Source organism: Crocodylus porosus, unplaced genomic scaffold (assembly GCF_001723895.1).
Source record: "Crocodylus porosus isolate Cpor-Errol unplaced genomic scaffold, CroPor_comp1, whole genome shotgun sequence".
Lineage (NCBI taxonomy): Eukaryota > Metazoa > Chordata > Crocodylia > Crocodylidae > Crocodylus > Crocodylus porosus.
The window spans coordinates 42,713,909-42,732,981 of NW_017728918.1; the positions used below are offsets into that span (position 1 = coordinate 42,713,909).

General features: G+C 43.9%; 1 protein-coding gene across 1 annotated transcript in view; it reads left to right on the forward strand.

The window, feature by feature from the left end:
- Positions 1 to 19,073, forward strand: part of AGPAT5 (1-acylglycerol-3-phosphate O-acyltransferase 5) — a 101,397-nt gene that overhangs the window by 20,244 nt on the left and 62,080 nt on the right. The window contains exons 2-3 of the mRNA XM_019537503.1: positions 6,927 to 6,996; positions 10,866 to 10,981. Of these exons, the coding sequence (XP_019393048.1) occupies positions 6,927 to 6,996; positions 10,866 to 10,981 (186 nt within the window). The remainder of the gene's footprint in view (positions 1 to 6,926; positions 6,997 to 10,865; positions 10,982 to 19,073) is intronic.

Consider the following 19,073-nt stretch of genomic DNA (forward strand, 5'->3'; position numbering starts at 1 on the left):
GGTAGATCTTGGGTTGTTTTTAATTCAAAAAGTGATCTTCTACTTAAAAAGGTTGGATCCCATTAGTGTATGTATTAGACATTTTAGCTAAGTATTTAGTAGTTAGGGAGGACTGCACATATTAGTTAAAGATTAATATTGTAGACTCATATGAGGATGGAGAGTTGCTTTCCTGTATTATAACGCCTAGGACAGAAACAGCTTGGTTAGTTACACTTTCTGACTGCTAGCTGCCTGGTAAATAAGAAGACATTATCTTCCCAGCTTCCCTCCCCAACAGCTAGACGGGGTGAGAAGAATGAACTCTTGATGCCTTTTGAGCAGCTTGGAGGGAATGTAGAATATTATAACCTACTGCACCTTTTCTGGTTGCTGCAAAAGCAGCATCTCCTAATATTTTAAACCTTTCATGCTCTCAGTATCTGAATCATTTTGGTGCCTGTTTCTAGTGCTGCTCTTAGCTTTCTTCACCAAGAGAATGCAATTAACTTGACTCTTGTGGGATTACCTGCTGCCTGTTTGGGTTGGTGACTCTGTGATAAAAACTGACAGGACCACCACATTTGGACTCTTAAGGGCATGTCTAGATGTGGAAGGATGTTTGTTTCCCTGGGGACAAGTAGCAGCAGCGCACCTTGTGCTGCTGCTACTTGTCCCCAGGGAGCACCTGTGCCACATGTGCTTTGGCATGCAGCAGGGTGCCCTGGGTGGAGGGCCCCATGGGGCTGCAGCCATGGTGATTCTGCCACACGGAACCTGGCCGGCAGCCACAGCGTGGCCCAGCTCTGCTTTTCAGCAGCTTGTGCTGGCTGAGCATGCGTTGCACTGTTTTGGTTTTTTCCCCATGTTTTTTGTGACCCCTGGATATCCAGGGATCAAAAAAAGCCACGGAAAAAAAGCCCATCAGCGCATGATTGGGCAGCGCACCCTTGCAGCACAAACACCGGACAGAGCGGTTTGTGGTGCTGCAAACATTTACTGCACGACCATGGTCGTCTAAAGGCGCCCTAAGGCATCAAAGCAAGCATGCCAGAGCAGCAGACCTTAAAGACCAACAAGGCATTGTTTATACTCGTTTCACTTTGCAATCATAAAAATTAGATAAAGTTTCCATTAAAGTTTCAGTTTGCTAAAAATTAAAAATAATTGCTGAGAAAATCTTCCCCTGCTAGTAATAAACAAGTGGATTTTTCAGGCTTTGACTTGGAACATTGTTTCATCAATCCTAGCCTATAACCATCTGTATCTAGTTGTCTCCTAGGTAATTGCTACTTTAATGGGTGAGAAATTACAGTTCTGCTTTCTTCTGTGGAACATATTAGGCTAATTTGTAGGGGGATTTTATAATGTACTTTGTAGAACCCATGTAAGAAATTTGGTGATATTTCCCAAGTAAGCTTGCCAAAGAAAAGGGTATGATACACATAGATTGAAAACTCAGTCTCCACTAGTCTTGCCTCTAGTGGTCAGAAACACTCCAGGTCGATAGTACTGAAAACAATTAATCCACAAAGCATTGGTGACAGCAGTGCAGGCTTCTCTGCTGTGCCCTGCAGTGACCCCTAACTTAAACGGAGAGTAAGAAGGTATCCATGCAGTTTCTCTGCCATCAGGTTTTTGCCAACAAGGTTAATAAGCATGATAATGGTTTTTACGATGTAGCTTCAGTCCTGAACATTCGGTGCAGTTCCCAGCTGACGAATATCTTATGGTTAGTTCATCAAGGCCAACAAACAGCTGTTCAAATGGTAACAACCTTTTGGTCATTACTGAAGTGGGACAGATGGAGACTAGTGACCTAGAATTGAATGTCTTTGTATTATTATCCTGTTAAACAATTCTGTTCCTCAGACTAACAGTACCTGAGTACTGTTTCTTTCATTTATGAATTAAATTCAATAAAACATTGCTGAATGGCTGTCTTTCAGATCAAACGGAACATAAATTTTTACCCATCTAAGTTTAGTTAGAAATTTAAAAAAAAAACCCATGTTTTCAGTGGATATAACTGTATATTATAACCGGCTTTTGAGGAAAACAGGTTTTGAGGGTTTTATTGTTTAGTTTTGTTTTTCTGTTTCATTTTGGTCAGTTTCAGAGAAAAGCTTTTGATTTAGTTTTGTTTTCTGTGCAGCTTCCATGAATAGTAAGTTATGGACATGGAGTTCTTGCTATGCAATAAAACCTACTTAGGAAAAGCACTGTGAGGTTGCTTCATTAGATCCAACCCTGTAGAAATAAATAATGCAGATTCATTTTTGAATCTGGCAGATAACCATGGGTGCTATTTTAGGGGAACACTACCCCGGTACTCAAGGTTTTTAAATAGTCTCCCTAATGTATTAGTCATAAGTAAACACTTTCAGTGCCATGTCTGTCTATGGCCCTCTAGTAGACATTAAAACTGTTGACAATTAACTGGTTAATTGCATTTTAAAATATAACCTGGACATATGTTTAGGCAGTTAGTGACATAACAAAAAGTGAAACCAGCCACAAAATTATTTCAGAAAAAATAAGAAGTTATGTGTAATATTTTTGTGGCTTGTTTCTAATGTGCCTTAAAATGAACATGTGGCAGAATGAACCACATTGAGGCTCCAGTGGGCCCCAGTTCAGTCCCAGTCTAGCCAGTGATCAGCTGATTGTTGTCTGGCTCCAGGGGCTTACCCACTGGGTGTCAGGAGCCAGCCGACAATCAGCTGAAGCATATTTGGGATGAACTTTTGGGCTCCCCCTGTACTGGCAAGTAGAGTGTGATTGGGGTCTTATCCCAAACTCATGCATGACAGGCAGTGCAACTGTTGGAATCGCAAATCAGATCTCATCATGCCTTTAGCTGCACCTCTGTCAGTGGCCTTAGTGTAAGTTTATTTTTCAAAGAGAAGAAGCACTGAAACTTTTTAAGCATTTTTTTCAAAGGTATGGATGTAGGCTGTTTTTTCTTTTCTTTTTTCTGAAGTAGTCTTTCTGCCAGTAAGTGGAAGATAGAGCCAGTGACCCAGGGATGTGAAGAAAGTAGCTTTGAGCACCTCAGGTATAACATTGTTCTAGAAATATAAAAATGAAAAGACAGTGGTTATCTTCCTAAAATAGACTAGGAAGATTTGAGTGGAATTCCTATAACTTTGAGCTCTAGGGCAAATTGCAGCTTTGCTGCTAAATATTGTGGTCTAACTCTGATAACATGTCATATGTCCAGGACCAGCAAAAGCCTGGGATTTAAAGTGGAGTTGACAATAACAGGAGTTGCATACCAGGGGCTAACTTGGGGAAGCCATTCACAAGACAAGGGCCAGCCATAAAATATTGTTGTTGTTCTGAATATGTATTTTGTCTTGTGTTCCACAAATTGCACTGGGAGCCCTTCACAAAGGGCATTGCTGTGGCTCTGAATTTGGAAGTGTTAGAATTTATGCCCTGCCAGTTTGTTAACATTTTTTTTTGTAAGCCAATGTAATACTCAATATGAGAAATGAAGTAGAAACCATAAAAAATGTACAGGAAACCATAGCTATTCATGGGATCGGCATTCGCAGTTTCAGATGTTTGCAAATGCCAAACCTGCATTTTAAATGCACTTTATGCATTTACAGGAGTTCCTTGGGAGCTCCATGCTTGCTGCTGGCGGGCTCCTGCTGCCACCACTGGGCTCCCACCACAACTGCTGGAGCTATGCCCCCCCAGCTGCCAGATTCGCAGATTTCGCCATTCATGGGGGCTACGAGAACATATACCCTGCGAATGGCAAGGGTTACCTGTACTATGTTAAAATAAATCAGTGCAGAAGGGGGACATCATATATTGTCCTTAAGCCCTCTGTTGATAGCACTACACCTGACCTTTACCTGCTCTCTGATCCTCTTTTTTGTATTTTTTTGTCTTTTTCTCAAGGGTTTCACAAACACACCCTAAAAGTTGTGCTAGGCAGTAAGCCCTTGTGTACTGTATACTAGTTAACTACCAGATAATTTACAAGTATGGCACTAAAGCCCTTTAAAAGCCATACTTAGGCTCTGGTGGTACTCCATATTACCAGATACTGAGCCATGTGCCAGACAAACACTTTTTTTAAGGTAATTTTTTGCTGTTGTGTATCCTTACATGTATTTCTTCAGGGAGGCAAATTACTTTTGCCATAGTTGTCTGCTGACTGATTTGATCTCAACATCTGCTGCAGATAACCATATGTAAACATTGGGATACCCAGATAACTTGCACTTGAGGCTAAATGAGTTGTCTGAGGAAATCAGTAGCCTGCCAGCGTTAACTTTGTGACAAATTTTGAAGTATCAGGAAAATTTCAGAAGCTGAAAGAGTGCTAGTGTAGTGTCAGTATTAGAGTAGGGCAAGTCAGTTACTGCAGACTGGTTAATCTAAGACAAAATAATAGAAAAATAGGCCTAAGGGGTCATCTAGTCTAACCCCCTGCCAGTCCACTTTGTTTTATGATTTAATTTTGAGATAAAATTTAGCTGATAGAGAGACCTGCATGGGTATAATATACTTTTGTAAGCTTTTTGCTTTAGTGCAACACCAGGATTCTGCTTTTAAAAAGTAATAGCTCTACACATTATAAATAAAAATGCACTGAATGGATTTTTGAGTAGCTAACAAAAATCATAGAGGCAGTAGCTCAGGGATTATTATTAGAGGTGCACCAATACATAGGTCCTATATTGGATCAGCACCAATACAAGGAAAATTGACAGTATCAGCAGTCAGCCTTTTTTGGTTGCTAATGTCACCAATAAATGCCCTGTGCACATGCGCAGCCACAGCACAGCAGCAGGTGGCCAGGAGTGCAGCCTGGCAATGTGGAGAACAAGCATCTGGCTGGAGGGGACAGAAAGAGGCTCCTGCAGTGAGGGAGGGAGTGGGGCTGGTGCAGGCAGTGCACAGCCAGGGCGGGGTGTGGGACGGAGCTACGAGCACCTTGTCTGAGGGGCACAGGGAAGGGGATGGCTCCCACTGCTGCATGCACCCCTGGAGAGCATGGGGGCATGTGCCCCTGGATCTGTATGTAGGGCAAGCACGGGGTGCTGCTGCAGGCTGGGCCAGGGGACTGTGCCAGACTGTGCTCAGGGCAGGTGGTGGTGGTACTGGGTAGGGAGTTACGAGGGGGGCTGCAGCCACCTCAGAATTTGCCATAGCTCCCCCATAGCAGCACTGCCGCTGCCTGTCCTGAGCGCACCCCTGGCCCAGCCCCCCTGCCAGGAAGAACCCAAAGATGTCTCAGCTCCAGCCCGCAGCAGCAGCCCACCCTCAATCTGCACACAGATCCGGGGGCACATGTCCCCCCCGCCCATGCCCTCCCGGGGTACATGCAGTGGCAGGAGCCACAACCCCTCGTGGCCTCCAGACAAGCCAAGGTTCTGTCCCGTGCCTCACCCCAGATGGGCAGTGCCTGCCCCTGCCCCACTCCCTCCCTCACCACGGGTGCCTTGATCTGCCCCCCGCCCCCACCTTGCCCTTTCCTCCACAAACAGACTTGCCAGTTGGATGCTGCTCTCCATGCTGCCCGGCCACATATCAGCAATCAGATTAGTATCAATAGTATTCAGTATTTTCATCAGTGGTCTAGAAGTGGTCACTGGCAGATGACACAAGCATTGGCAAAGTGTTAAGTAATGACAAGGACAGGGTCAGCATACAGATGAATCCAGCTTGTTTGGTAAATTGGCCCATTTCAAACAACTGTGTGTTTTAATACAGTCAAAGAAAAAGATGTATGTATTTAGGAACAAGGAATGCAGCCTGTGGCTACATAATGAAAGACTGTATCCTGGAAAACAGTGACTTTAAATGCAGATATGGGGAACTCAGGAAAAATAACTCACAGTTACTGTAGATGTGAATTTAAAGTGGATTTAAACTCATGTAGATGTTTTTATTTAGAATTTGAATAGCCTTAATTTGACTTATTTTACTTGACCTTGGATCAGCATTCTCTGGTATCCCCATGTGGACAAGTCATGAGCAGTGACCTGATTCCAGCATATAAATACCTTCATGGGGAGAAAGTACAGACTACTAAAATTGCTCTTTTAATCTGAGAGAGAAAGGCATAAAAAGCTGGAAACCAAAGCCAAATTCAAATTGGAAACAAGGCACACTTTTTCTCTCTGAGTGTTATTAACTAATGGAACAGCTAAGTACAGAGTGTGGTAGATTTTCCATTTCTTGATGTTTTCAAATCAAGAGAGGTTATCTTTCTGGAAGAAAGTGGCTCAATTCACTGGTAAGCTGGTTAAACTTGATGGCCTTGAGATGCAAGAGCTCAGACTAGCTGGTCTAGTGGTCTCAAATGATGATCATATGGACTTATGCAGATAGATCTTTATGTACAAGAGTCTCGAATAACAAAGTTTTCTTCATTAATGAATACGATGAATGCAGAGTTCAGGCGGGACGTAGGCAGCCAGGCCTGCAGATTGGCCACTGAATGGCAATGAGGAGGTTAGCTGGTGGGGGTGCAGATAACCAGGGCATCAAGTTGGGGTCTGGATCAGCAGAGGGGAGACCCAAGAGACATAGTCCAGGTACAGGCTAAGGTCAGAAGCCAGGAGAATCGGAGAGCCAGCCACTAGGTTTCAGGGAGGATCCAAGAGCAGAGTCAGGGAAAGCCAGAGCCGAGTCAGGATCTAGGAGACCCAGAGACAGCAAGACTTGCCAGAGCACACTGAGTTTCTTGTCAAGGAATGCCTGCTCCTTGAGGCTGAGCAGTGCTCTCGGCAGCCGGTCCAGTTACAGGGAACTGGGGCAGTAGCATTAGCCAGGGATCAAGGTCAGGTGTAGAAGCTCAAGGGCTTAGCCTGACTGGCCACAGGCCCTGACAGTGAGTCTTAATGAATCTGAGTTTACTTCAGTTAGTGGAGCTAATTTAACTCAATATTAACATAAAGTAATATTTTATTTTTTTTCAGGTAATAATATATGGAGATTTGCCAAAAAATAAAGAAAATATGGTATATATATCAAATCATCAGTGTACAGGTTTGTATCTCATTTTGTACACTTCCCCTTACAGAAAGATAGACAACAACTTAGATTATAGCTGCTGTTTAAAGTAAATAATTTCACTACTTCTACAGTTGTGAGTTTGGAGAGAAGATGATGGTTTATTTATTTTATCTTAATTTTGGTAGTACTATGCATCTCTTTAAGAATCTTCTTTGAAACAAGCTATTTGGAAATGGCCATTGGAAGGAAGCATTCATATTTTTCAGCTCCTTACTATGAGTAGAGAAAGATATTAAGATTCTCATTCTATTGCTTATACAAATGTGTTTGATTCTGATTTGAGATAAGTTGTTTTCAAGGTCAGCTTATAAATTTCTGTTAGAACGTGTGCATTTTTATAATCACTTTCTTATTACTCAGATGTCTTGCAAGAAATATTGTATCATTGGCTAAAGTGAAGCAAGTTAAATATAGGCCACACATCAGAATCAACACACAATTTCTTTTGTATGTCTGAAGCTGATTCTGCAGTGTCTTTGCATATGGTTGTGTTCAGCACGACATAAAGTTGCTATGTATTGAAGGCATTTGTTGTGGAATTTGCTCCTTTATGTACAGTCTATAATATGTAAATCAGATACTTTAGACCCTAAAATCACTGGTTCTCAAGTGGGGTGCACAGCTTGAAGTTGTGGCAATGCTGCAACGAAGTAAAACTGCCCTGCATGCAGTGCTGGGGCACATGCGTGTCCCACTCCAGCGTTAACTCTTTAACCCTAAAGCAGGCAAGAGAGCTGGCTTGTGCTGCAACACTTCCTGATTTCCCTAAATTGCTGTTCATTATATGGTGGCTGAACTGAACTCAGCTAAGTTACTTCCCTTTATGTCTGCTTTTCTTTTAATGGCAGGTACCTATAATTCTCTCCAAGAATTAAGGTTTAGTTTAGTTTAGAGATAATGCTTGCCTCAGTCAGTGCACTTTAGCAAAGTTTTATCAATCTATTCCACTACCTCCACTGTTTCAATAGTGAAGACATTTTTCCTGATATTCAGTCTAAACCTACTGTCCTGCACTTTCAAACCATTGCTCCGTGTTCTGCTTTCTGTGTTAGGGTTTGGGGCATGGCTGGTCAGGGGTGGCTACCTGACAGATGGGCCAAGTCCAGGAACTGGGTTCCCGGAGAGTTGGGATATGCCAGACATGAGACCTGGAATGAGGAACAAAATCACGAGTTAGGATATGTCAGGAGCCAAACTGAAATCAGGAGCCAGGAGTCAAAACCAGAGATCTGGTAAGAGAAAGCCAGGAAGCACACGGGGGCAGGAGCCAAGTATCTTAGTCTTTGCCCAAACAGAGGACTGCAGGATGGGACTAACTTTTAAAGTCTGGAGCAGGTGGGGTTGTTGCCTGAGGACTTACGACATTGCTTGCTCTGATTGCCCTACTATGACTAGAAGGCCTGGGACACTGATCCAGGCTTACTGCAGGCAATGCCTGTTCTCCTATAGCCTCAGGGGGTGAATTGCCCTGATTCCTGATCGGTCTTAAGTGCCTTTTCTGTAAGCTGAACACACCTATGTCCTTCAACCTCTCTCCTTGCCTTCCAAGCCCTTTCTCATTCTTGTTGCCCAGCCTCTCACCCTCTCTAACTTCTCCGTGTCTTTTTTTTTTAAATATGGAGCCCTGTACTGTACACAGTACTCTAGATGAGGTTTAATCAGTGCCAAGTAAAGAGGCACTATCACCTCTTGTGCCATGCACCTTGTATTTCTATTGATGCATCCCAAAATCATGTTCAGCTTTTGTGCATCTGCTTCGCACTGCAGACTCATATGGAGTCTGTGATATGTTAAGGCTTCTAGATCCTTTGCCATAGAGCTGCCATCCAGACAGGTTGTCACCCATCATTTATTTGTGCTTTTGATTATTTTTCCTGAGATGCAGCACCTTATTTTTGTCAGCATTGAACTTTATCCTTTTGGTTCCAGCCCAACTTTCCAATCTGTCAAGAGCCTTCTGAGTTGCATTCCTGGCCTCCACTTGTTCACATTCCTTCCTAGTTTTGTCTTCTGTAGATTTGTTCAAGAAGCTATCTATTCCAATATCAAAATCTTTAATAAATACTGAATAACACTGGTCCCAGGACAAATTCCTGTGGGACTCAGCTAAAAACCTCCTGCCATTTTAATTTTTTTTTTTTTTTTTTTTTTTTTTTTTTTTTTTGCTTCCTTGGTGAGCTGCCCATCTTTCCACTGCATTGCCTCTATACTTTCCTTTTACATTTGAGGCATCCTAGAAGCTACTTACACAACTACATTGGTCCCTTGTTATTCTTGTGCTTCCGTTGTGTTGGAGCATCTTGTTGGGCTTCTAATATTGTGTTCCTTAGAAGCTTCTAGCCCTTCTGGGCACCTTTATCTTTCAGTCTGTCTTGCACCATGCCTACTAGCATCTTATGTCAGCTAAAATCCATGTTTTTTAAGTGCAGGGTCTTATTTCTGCTGACCTCATTGCTTTCCCAGTGTCAGGATCATAATTTCTTTCATGTTGTGATCATTTCTTCCCAAGTTTCCCACCACCGTTACATCTTACACCTTACACAAGATCCAAGATAGATAATCACTTAGTTGTATCCTGAGATTTCTGGAACAGAAAATTGTTCTTTACACAAGTTAGGAACATGCTCAACATTTTATGTTTGGCTGTATGATTCTTCCAGCAGTTACCCAGAAAACTGAAATCTTCTATCAGTACCATCTCAACTCTTGAATAATTTTGTCACCTCCTTGAAGAGTTCCTTATCCATCTCTTCTTTCTGACTTGGTGTTCTATAATCAGTCCTCACCGCTGTGCTGGTGCTGTATCTTTCACCTTTTATCTTTACCCAAATACATTCTGATCTGCCACCTTTCTTTTTGTGCCAACTTAGGTCCAGGATGCAGTAATGCTGTGTTAATTTGGCTCTCTGTTCTGGCTAATTAGTTCATTTGGAGTTGGCCATATCAGCATACCCTACATCTCTTTTTAAAACATCTGATTAAATTCTTCGAAGTTTGGAGTTGATCTAAAATAGTAAAAGTCCTTCTGAAATCGTTCAACAATATATCTCCTAAGAATCATAAAGAATGGAAAACTGAATGCCAAGACTGTTGGGATAGGGAATGGAGAAATCATGAAGGTTTAAGTAGGGGTATTAAATAGGAGAAATTACAGGATCAGAGGAAGAACATATATATAGTAAAGAAAATAAGGTGAAATGTTTTTCTAATATATTCAATGCAACTGGTAGGCCTTTTTGTCATAAATTGTAAAATTAAATGCCTAGTTACCACAAATTGAACTCTTAATTGTTCAAGGAAAACCGGAAGCCAAGCAGAACCCCTTTTAAAATGCCTGGCTCTGTAATAGTTAACATATTTAAATGAGATTGAGGAAAGCAGACACTTGATGACATTCTTGGTTATGTAAGAAGTTGCTGTGAGGGAAATAGATATAGAAGCAAAGTTTCAAATAGGACTTGATTTGTGCACTTACATGTGTATATATATATGCACGTTACATTCTGTATCAGGTAAGCATGCTTCAAGTAACATTTTTGGTGCAGAACTTCAACAGCAAAGAAACAAAAAGTTCAACAGACCTTTTTAAGAATTTTAATATGGTGTAGTGCCTTGTACAACTTGAACTAGTATCCAATATAGAGATGTGTGAATTTAAAATCTCTTTTTAAAATAAATGCTAGAATAGAATCAATGTGATTATAAGTTGTCTGTGATGTAACTTTGTAGTGCTGGATAAATTCTTCTTGTGAGAATCACAGTTACTATTTCAGATGCATTTGTTTTCTCTGAGTAAGTTGAGACTTAATGTAATTAAACTGTTTGGGCTTTTGTCTTTGCAGTTGACTGGATCATTGCAGACATGTTGGCAATCAGACAGAATGCTCTTGGACATGTACGATATGTTTTGAAAGATGGCTTAAAATGGCTGCCCTTGTATGGGTGGTATTTTTCACAGGTAACTTAATCTATTCTTTTCCTTATTGTTTACAGGTGAAACACAAAATATGTGGTCCTCTTTGCCACGTTTCTAACACTCATTCAAAAAAGGAAGGAGGAGGATTTTCTTTTACCCATGTCATTAAGCACATTGTTGCCACTGCAGACTAGGCATGAGCCTCCTTAAACAAGAGGCTTCATGAGAAGAGCATATGTCCTGTGATGCCAGTTAAGGTGTAGTATTTCTGCATAGATGTTCTTAGCAACCTCAACCTCATGGCTTCCATACTGTCATTTGCTGGCAGTCTCTGCATGAACAGCTGAAGTTCCTGGGGTGGTAGAATTCAGTGCTGCTTGGAACAAGTTTTAACTCCTAAGCCCTGTCTACATCAAAGGGGAATGTGCTATTCAATTAGCTTCTGTACTTCTCTGCCTCCCCCCTAAATAATCAGGGGCAACCACAGTAATGATGCTTCCTTGGGTGCTTTGTGAAGACAATGGCTTTCCTCTTCCATTTCCTCCCCAATCCTTATGGCCATTTTGCCATTCCTGCCTAATATTAAATGTGTTGCATGGAAATATTACCACAGTTTGCCCTTGCATATAGTCATCATGTTTATGGTGGCCAAATTCTTCCTTTAATAAAAATACTGACAATCGGGATATCTATTCCAGTCACTATCATTAGGTGTTAACATTTTTCCAAGATTTTGGAAAATCACTGCTACTCTCTGGAATATCCTGTGCTCAGTTTCCTTAATATTTATACTGACTTTAAAAGACTGTCCCTGTGGAAACTAATCTGAATAGCTACACTTTTTACAGATCATATGTATTTACTCAAACCTATTTAGTCTCCAGGCCCCAAAGTAGTTTGCTATTAGAGCCATATGATAGAATAAGATGGGTATATGACTGATTCAGTAACACAAGTGTAAAGCAATTCTCAGACAATGGTGAGTGCACGTGTCTTTTAAGAAAAATGTGCTTAAATTACTGAGAAGGGAGACAGCAGGACTGTAACGGACGCTAATAGGTATTTTTTATTGTCTTTATCACACCAAACACTGCAAAAACATAAAACACTTCCTGTTCTTCCTGTTGATGCTCTGTTAGTGATGTCACTTACACTCCACTAAAAATTTCCAGTGACACATAATTACGGAATACTCATGGAATTTACATTCCCTGCCTCGGGTAAACTTCCTGTTTTGGAATATACGTATTCTGGATATCCAGTAAAGCAGAATTCAGGCGGAGAGGAAACATATTTGTAAACACAATTCATTGTTGCCTGAGAAAAAAAGTTTGAAAAGTACAGAGGAAACAATTTGAAAATATAAAAACAGTACTTCCAGAAATCTGTCTTGAGAAAAACATGTATGTTTTGATCTCTTGTTTAAAAGTAAATACGGTAGAAATGTTACAAAATTTGGGAATTTGAATTATGTATGACTTCATAACCAATTCCTTTTTGGGAAACAGATTTCTAATAGAAACAAATAAAGGAGCGCCTTTTTTAATCTGCTGTGGTACAGGATTGTTTTGTAGGTTAAAATATCACTGTGCATGTAAAGCTGGCCTTAATATTTTGGGTGATACACCCAAAATGGTATTTCCCAATTCTTTCATATCAAAATTTATTGAATCTGTTCATCTATCTAAGCAGAGAATGGAGGGGCTAGAGTGGAAAACATTTAGGATATATGTAAAGATTAACCAGCTGATCTTACATGCAGGTGTGTGTTTTGTTTCATGGTGGTCTGTGTTGACTGCTAAGCTTCAAATTGTGTACCTGTGCGGTTGACCACAGGTGAGAATAATGGATACAGCAGTGTGGAATATTTTTGTTCCTTTTTCTCTTGCTTTCCTGTTTGTCCCCTCTGCCCCCCAGTTTTGCATCCCTGGAGTCAGTAGCCAGTATATATTGTGCAAATGAGATGTAACATGATAAAGAGCACAGGAGCTATTATTTAATTGTGCAGATGTTGTATTTATTCTTTGGTTAGGTATTTTTACATATATTACCTAAGATGTGCAAGCGAACCTGTTTTATAAGTGAATATGATGAAACTGACACAACAGGGACTGCACCTTTTTAGCACATACCATTATAAGTGTGTGCAACATTTTGTTGCCCCCAGTAATTATGGAAGGGAGTTTAAGGTCTGCTAGAAAGGAAGAGGTATTACTGCATTTCCCCAAATTCCTGCAGATATTGAGCAGTACTGGGAGACTTGTAGTTGATTTGAAGACTTGTAAGTCAGTGATTTTGGTATCCACAGCTGAATTCAGCTCCCATTTCACACAGTATGTGGCCTACAGGTCACTTGGTGATCTCTTGCTATTGTTATTCTGTGTCTCTGGCTGTGCTGAATCAGTTCTGCTAGAAAGCAGCAGTTCATTTAACCAGGGAGTTCTGACTGAGGAAGTGAGACTTCTGTTTCTGTAGAAGTAGTAACAGGTAATGAAAATTGTGGTTCACTTGTCCCTTCTGTATGAAAACACGCTGTAGTAAAAATAACAGAACTCTTGTGCAGAGTTGGTGTGCTTCTCCACTGTTGTAGTCTAATGAAGTGGGCAGACAAGGAGAAGAGGAGGAGGAGGAGACAGCAGAAACTGTGTGGATGTGACGGAGTTGACAGTATCTGTGGGTGCTGAAAGATGTGCGCTCCCCACTGTAACTTGTGGTGCTTTGCAGGAAGTGCCATGAGTTACAGCGATCCCCTGGACCCAGCAGACATTTGCTATCGAGTCTGGGAGACTGTGGGATCAAGCTGCAGTTTGGAGCAGCTGTGAGCCTGCAGTCTCCCCCAGCCCTGCCTTCCCCCTCCCAGCTCCAGCATTGTCCTAAGAATGGGACAGGGGAAGGGAATGGAGGGAATTTGATCAGGGATTTACCAACCCTCTAGCGCAGACTGGGCAAACCCCGGATGGGACTCCCTGCCCTGCCTTCTCCCCCTCCCATTCTGAAGATGGCGCTACATCAGCCCAGCCCTGCTCCCGGTGCACACTGACAGAAGTTAAGGACAGTGAGAATTCAGATTGCCATATGATCAGGCATTTTTAAAGCGTTCTGCAGACATGCATTTCTGTCAGGGCATGACTATAAAGCACTACAGGTGCCCAATCACATGACAAACTGTCATTTCTGTCAGCACCCTGTTACTCCAGCCTCTTGGATCCCTGGCCAACAGCAATCAGAGACTTATGCCTGTGAACAGGGTGTGGAGCAAACCCATGGCCTTGGGGTTATAAGCACTGTTCCAACTGGTTGAGCTAACTGGCCAACTTATGCTCTTCTTTTGGTCCTCTGTCAGTCCATATGCTTTGTTAACCAGATAGTAATTTTACAACTGGCTACTTACCCTGAAATAGGCTAGGTGACAGAACATTCAGTGAGGAGTTGATATACTATTGACTTATTGGTGTCTTCTTTTTTCTGTGGTTTTTGGAGAGTACAAGCCAGGGGTGAGCAAAATATGGCCTGCAAGTCGGATCTGGGCCACTGAGGGATTTTTGTCTGGCCCATGGTGGATCCCTTGGTCCCACCTACCCTGCTCCCATCTACACAGGGGGCAGTCTGGGCTGTGGTGCATGTGGCCACTCTCAATGCCCTCAGGCCCACAGCAGGCTTAAGGCGGTACAACAGCTGGACTCACTTCCTGGCAGCTCCAGCGGCAGTGGCAATGACTTCTTCTGGCAGCTGCTGTTGCCAGACCTGGGCCCACTGCCTGGGCACCCCAACCCATCCATATTGTATCCATTGCAGGGTGCATGGCCAGGTGGCTGGGATGGAGCCTGAGGTGGGCAGGGAGCAGTGTTTGGGAGCGGGATGGGCAAGTGAGGGCAGGATTGCGAGGCAGTGACAATGTGGGGCTGGAGCTGAGGCAGAGCCGTGATCAGCTGCCTGCAGAGCCCTGCGGTGGGCATGAGTTCCGTGACCAGCAGCTTGTGGGGAGCAGACTAGGGCCTTGCTGTCACAGCCCAGCACTCCCAGGGTTTCCATGGAGGAAACCTGTGGGCAGGTGGATGGGATGGGGCTGCTGGCAGATGGGGAGCTGCATCTGGGCCTAGGGCCAGGATCTTGGGGTGATGACAGTGCAGGGCTGGGGCCTAGGGGGTGCTGACTGCAACCTGCAACAGCTCACCAAAACTCCCTGTATGGCCCATGGGCCCAAATACTTGTCCACCCCTGATATAAGCCATGTATTCGTCTGCACATGCTATTAGTCAAATGTCTTCTTGGAAGATAGAAAGGTGAATGTGCAAAGTGGGAACGAAACACATAACCCCTTCCATCTGTCTGGCTACCCATCTTCTGTTTCTGGAATTGAATCCCTCTCCACATAATGCTCCCTAGCACAGTAAACTCATTTAGCTTCCCTAATGCGCTGCAACTCTATTCCCAAAGAAGTGTATTTGAATAGGATTTGACTATTAGTGCTAATCCACTTTTGAATTTACTTGAACTGCTTAAAATGAAGATGACTTCGTCAGACCTTCTACAGATGCTAAGTTCTCCCAGGCACTTTCTGGCCCAGAAATCTGTCTCAGAGTAAGGCCCAGACCTATAGTGGCCATATCACATGGCATGGTCCCTTGCTGGATGATTGACAGTCACAGGTCATGTCAGCAAGTGCAAGAGCTGAATCACAAAGCACTATCAGAATCCCACTTGCGCCAGTCAGTCACTACAGTAGTCTTTTAAAACTGCTTTGGAGAAAAGAAACTATGTACTTTAGATGTTTCCAAAACTTGATGCTAACCCAGACAGAATTCCCACTCCTGTTTGACCATTGAAAAGTCAGGTGACTTCCTCTGAGCATATTATTCAGTACATTTAAATTATACTAATTAGCAGGTGAGCCTGTCCCTCTGAGCATCAAGGTATACTCAACTACAGTGCAAGAGACATTGACCTATGTTAGAAAAGTGATAATCTCTGATTTATAGAACAACCTTTTGGAGCAACCTACTAACATATGTTAAAAGTTATACTCTTGGCGCAGCAGCCAGAGCAGATGCCAAGTTTGGAGCGGCAGCATTACAGTCCTGATTTAGCTGATCAGCTGTGATTCCTAAACCAACCATCCAGGGGAATTCTGTTTGATTAGCTACAGAAAGGAGACAGAAGAATAAAAAAATAAGCATTGTAATAACTTTGAGCAGTAATTTGGTTCTCTGTGATTGTGTTCAATAGGGATCCTCCATCTCCATATTGAAAATCCTCAGCTATTAACGGCTTTGAGTTGTAGGGGAGCTGAGGTCAGATCACAAGCCTGCCTCCCTTTATCCCTTTACATGACAAGGTACATTGTACATGTGAAATCTTATAGATATTGCTAGCTAAAGGGATTTGGTCTTTCATGTGGGGCCCGTGCTCTTTTATACACTGATCTACCACAGCTTGAAGGAGCATTTTTTTTTCTGGTCAGCATAATGCCCTTCAGGGGAAGAGATTGGCACAACTTTCTAGTATAAACAAAAAGGAGGAATATTTTTTTCAGACTGTGTCAGAAACAAAAAGGGCATTTTTTTCCTCCTTCAGCTTCAGGGCTGCAAAGCACCTGTATAACAATAATAACAGTCAAAGAAGATGATGTTTGCAGAGTCAAAATAAGAGGATTTTTGGCAGGAGGGGTTGGTAAAGCGATTCAGTTAATTTTTGTGTTTGTTTTAAAGTATTATCAGCACCCTAATACCTTTCTTATGGCCAGCCTTAAAATAACAAGCCAATACATGTAAACAATGAGGAAAAATTAAGATAACATATTTTAATATGTAGCATGCAAAAATATATTTTTAAATAAAGTAGTAGATATAAGTGTATAATAAACTATGCATCTATAATGTGTATGTATTGGGGTGTGTACATATACCGCAGGGGTGGGCAAAATACAGCCTGCGGGCCGGATTTGGCCCACTAGGCCATGCTATCTGGCCCACGGGGCCCCTAAAAAAAATTTAGAAAATTTACTATTACTCTGTCCCTGGTTCCTGTCAAAGATGATAGGAGCCAGGGGCAGTAGGATCCAGGGGAAGCCCCGGCAGGCTCTTGCAACGGCAGGGCCCACCCAGCCCCACCCCCACAACCAGAAGCCCATGCCTAGCAGGGGGAGGGGGGAGCTGGCTCAGCTCCATAGATCCTTTGCCAACCAGGACCCTGTACTCCTGCCACCCTGCTCTGGGCCCTGCCAGTGCTGACTCTGGGACACCGATACAGGCCCCATGCTCCTGCTGGCTCCTGCACCCACTCACTCCCAGTGCCCCCTCAGCCCTGCAGTACAGGCAAGGGGCTGCATTCAGCCCTGACCCCCTGCTTACCAGCAGAAAACAAGCTGATGCTGAGCGTGGGGGAAAAGCGGCCCCTCCACTGCCCTGTGGCCAGCGCCCCGTGTTGCAGCCGCTTGCAGCCCATGTGGAGTTGCCTGTGCTTGCTCAGGACAGCCCTGCACTGTCCTGGGATGCAGCAGTGGGGAACTGGTCCTTGCCCCACCATGGGCTTAGCTCCAGCTGAGCCACCTGTGGGGGAGGGGAGAGGGCAGCAGTTGGGTCTTGGGTGCTGCTGCATAAGACAGGGGCCTGTAGAGCCAGGCCCCTGGCCGCATAGCCCTGGCAGCTGGGGGTCCCCTCCAGCAGGACTGGGGGAGACAAGGGGTTTGGGTGGGGAACGAGAGGCACTAAGCAGGGCTGCAGGGGTTATACAGGTGAGGAGTAAGATGCATTTTATTATAGTGATTGAGGCACTGGTAGGCTTCCAGATTGCTTGAAAATTGTAAATAGATTGTGTTCAATTGATAACGTGTGTGTGTGTGTATGTGTGGTGTTTCATTTTAATCAAGGATTTTGTGGGTTTTGTCAGAGAATTTGCAGGGGGGTTTAATTGGAGAATTCGAAGGTTTTTTTTTTATCAGAGAAAACCAGGATCCCTGGTCATAACATATAGTTCTTTTAATTACCAGGCTTTTACGCTTTTCTTATTGAGGGTGCATAATAGTGTTGTAATCAGCCATGACTACTTCAACTAGATACATTACCTCTTTACATATATCTTTGCACTATTAGATGGATAGTATTTGTCTTGTTTTTATTTACAAAGAAGAACCAGTCTTGAAAACTTTGTCTTGCAAATACTTGTGCACATGAGTAACTTCACCCACTTGAGGAGCTGTGTTAGTTTTAATACTTTTGGAACAATACCCAAACTTGATACATCAGTCTAACCTGAATTGATCTCAAGAGCGTGGTCCTTGAACAAGGTCTATTTCAGATCATTTGTGTCATTTTTAGACAGTTTTATATGTACATTTAACTTCTGCATAGTTGCAGGTTTAGATTGGTCTATGTTCACTTAAACTGATCTAAGTGTAATGTCTGTATGTACCCTTTATGTGCCCTATAGGGGACCATGGAGGAGTCCCCTGGAGGGAACCCCTGCCAGCCCCGCCCATTCCCCCAGCCCCCCAATCCCTGCCCAGCCCCTCCTCCTGTCAGATCCCTGCCCAGCCAGGTCCTGCCACCCTTTAGGCCCCTGTGCCGCCTGGCCAGGCTGGGCCCAGGGCGATGGAACCTGGCGCAGCGTGTGGTGACCGCGCACCATGCCAGCCAGGTCCTGACAGCCCTGGGCCCAGCCAGGCCAGGTGGTACAGGAGCCCTGAGGGTTGCTGGGCCTGGCACGCAAGGACCATGCGCTGTGCTGGGTCGTGCCACCATGGGCTGGTCTGATCAGGTGGCAGAGGGACCCCAGGGCCAGCAGGACCCAGCTGGGCATGGCATGCAATCCCCGCACGCCACACGAGGTCCTGCCACCAAGGGCCAGCCCGCCTGGCAGCGGAGGGGCCCTGAGGGCAGCAGGTCCTGCCACCAAGGGCCCAGCTCAGCAGCAGAAAGGCCCCAGGACCCAGCTGGGTCCAGCATGTGTTCCCCGTGTGCCGCACCGGGTCTTGCCGCCATGGCTCAGAGTGCCCTGCTACTGCTGCCAAAGGTATGTTATGGGCCTGGGCAGGAGGGTGGGGGCTGGGACCCTCCAGGGTGCCTGGGACCCCGGGCAGGGGTGGCTGTTGCTCTCCAGGGCGCCTGGGGCCCTCCAGGGGGAGTTGGGACCCTGT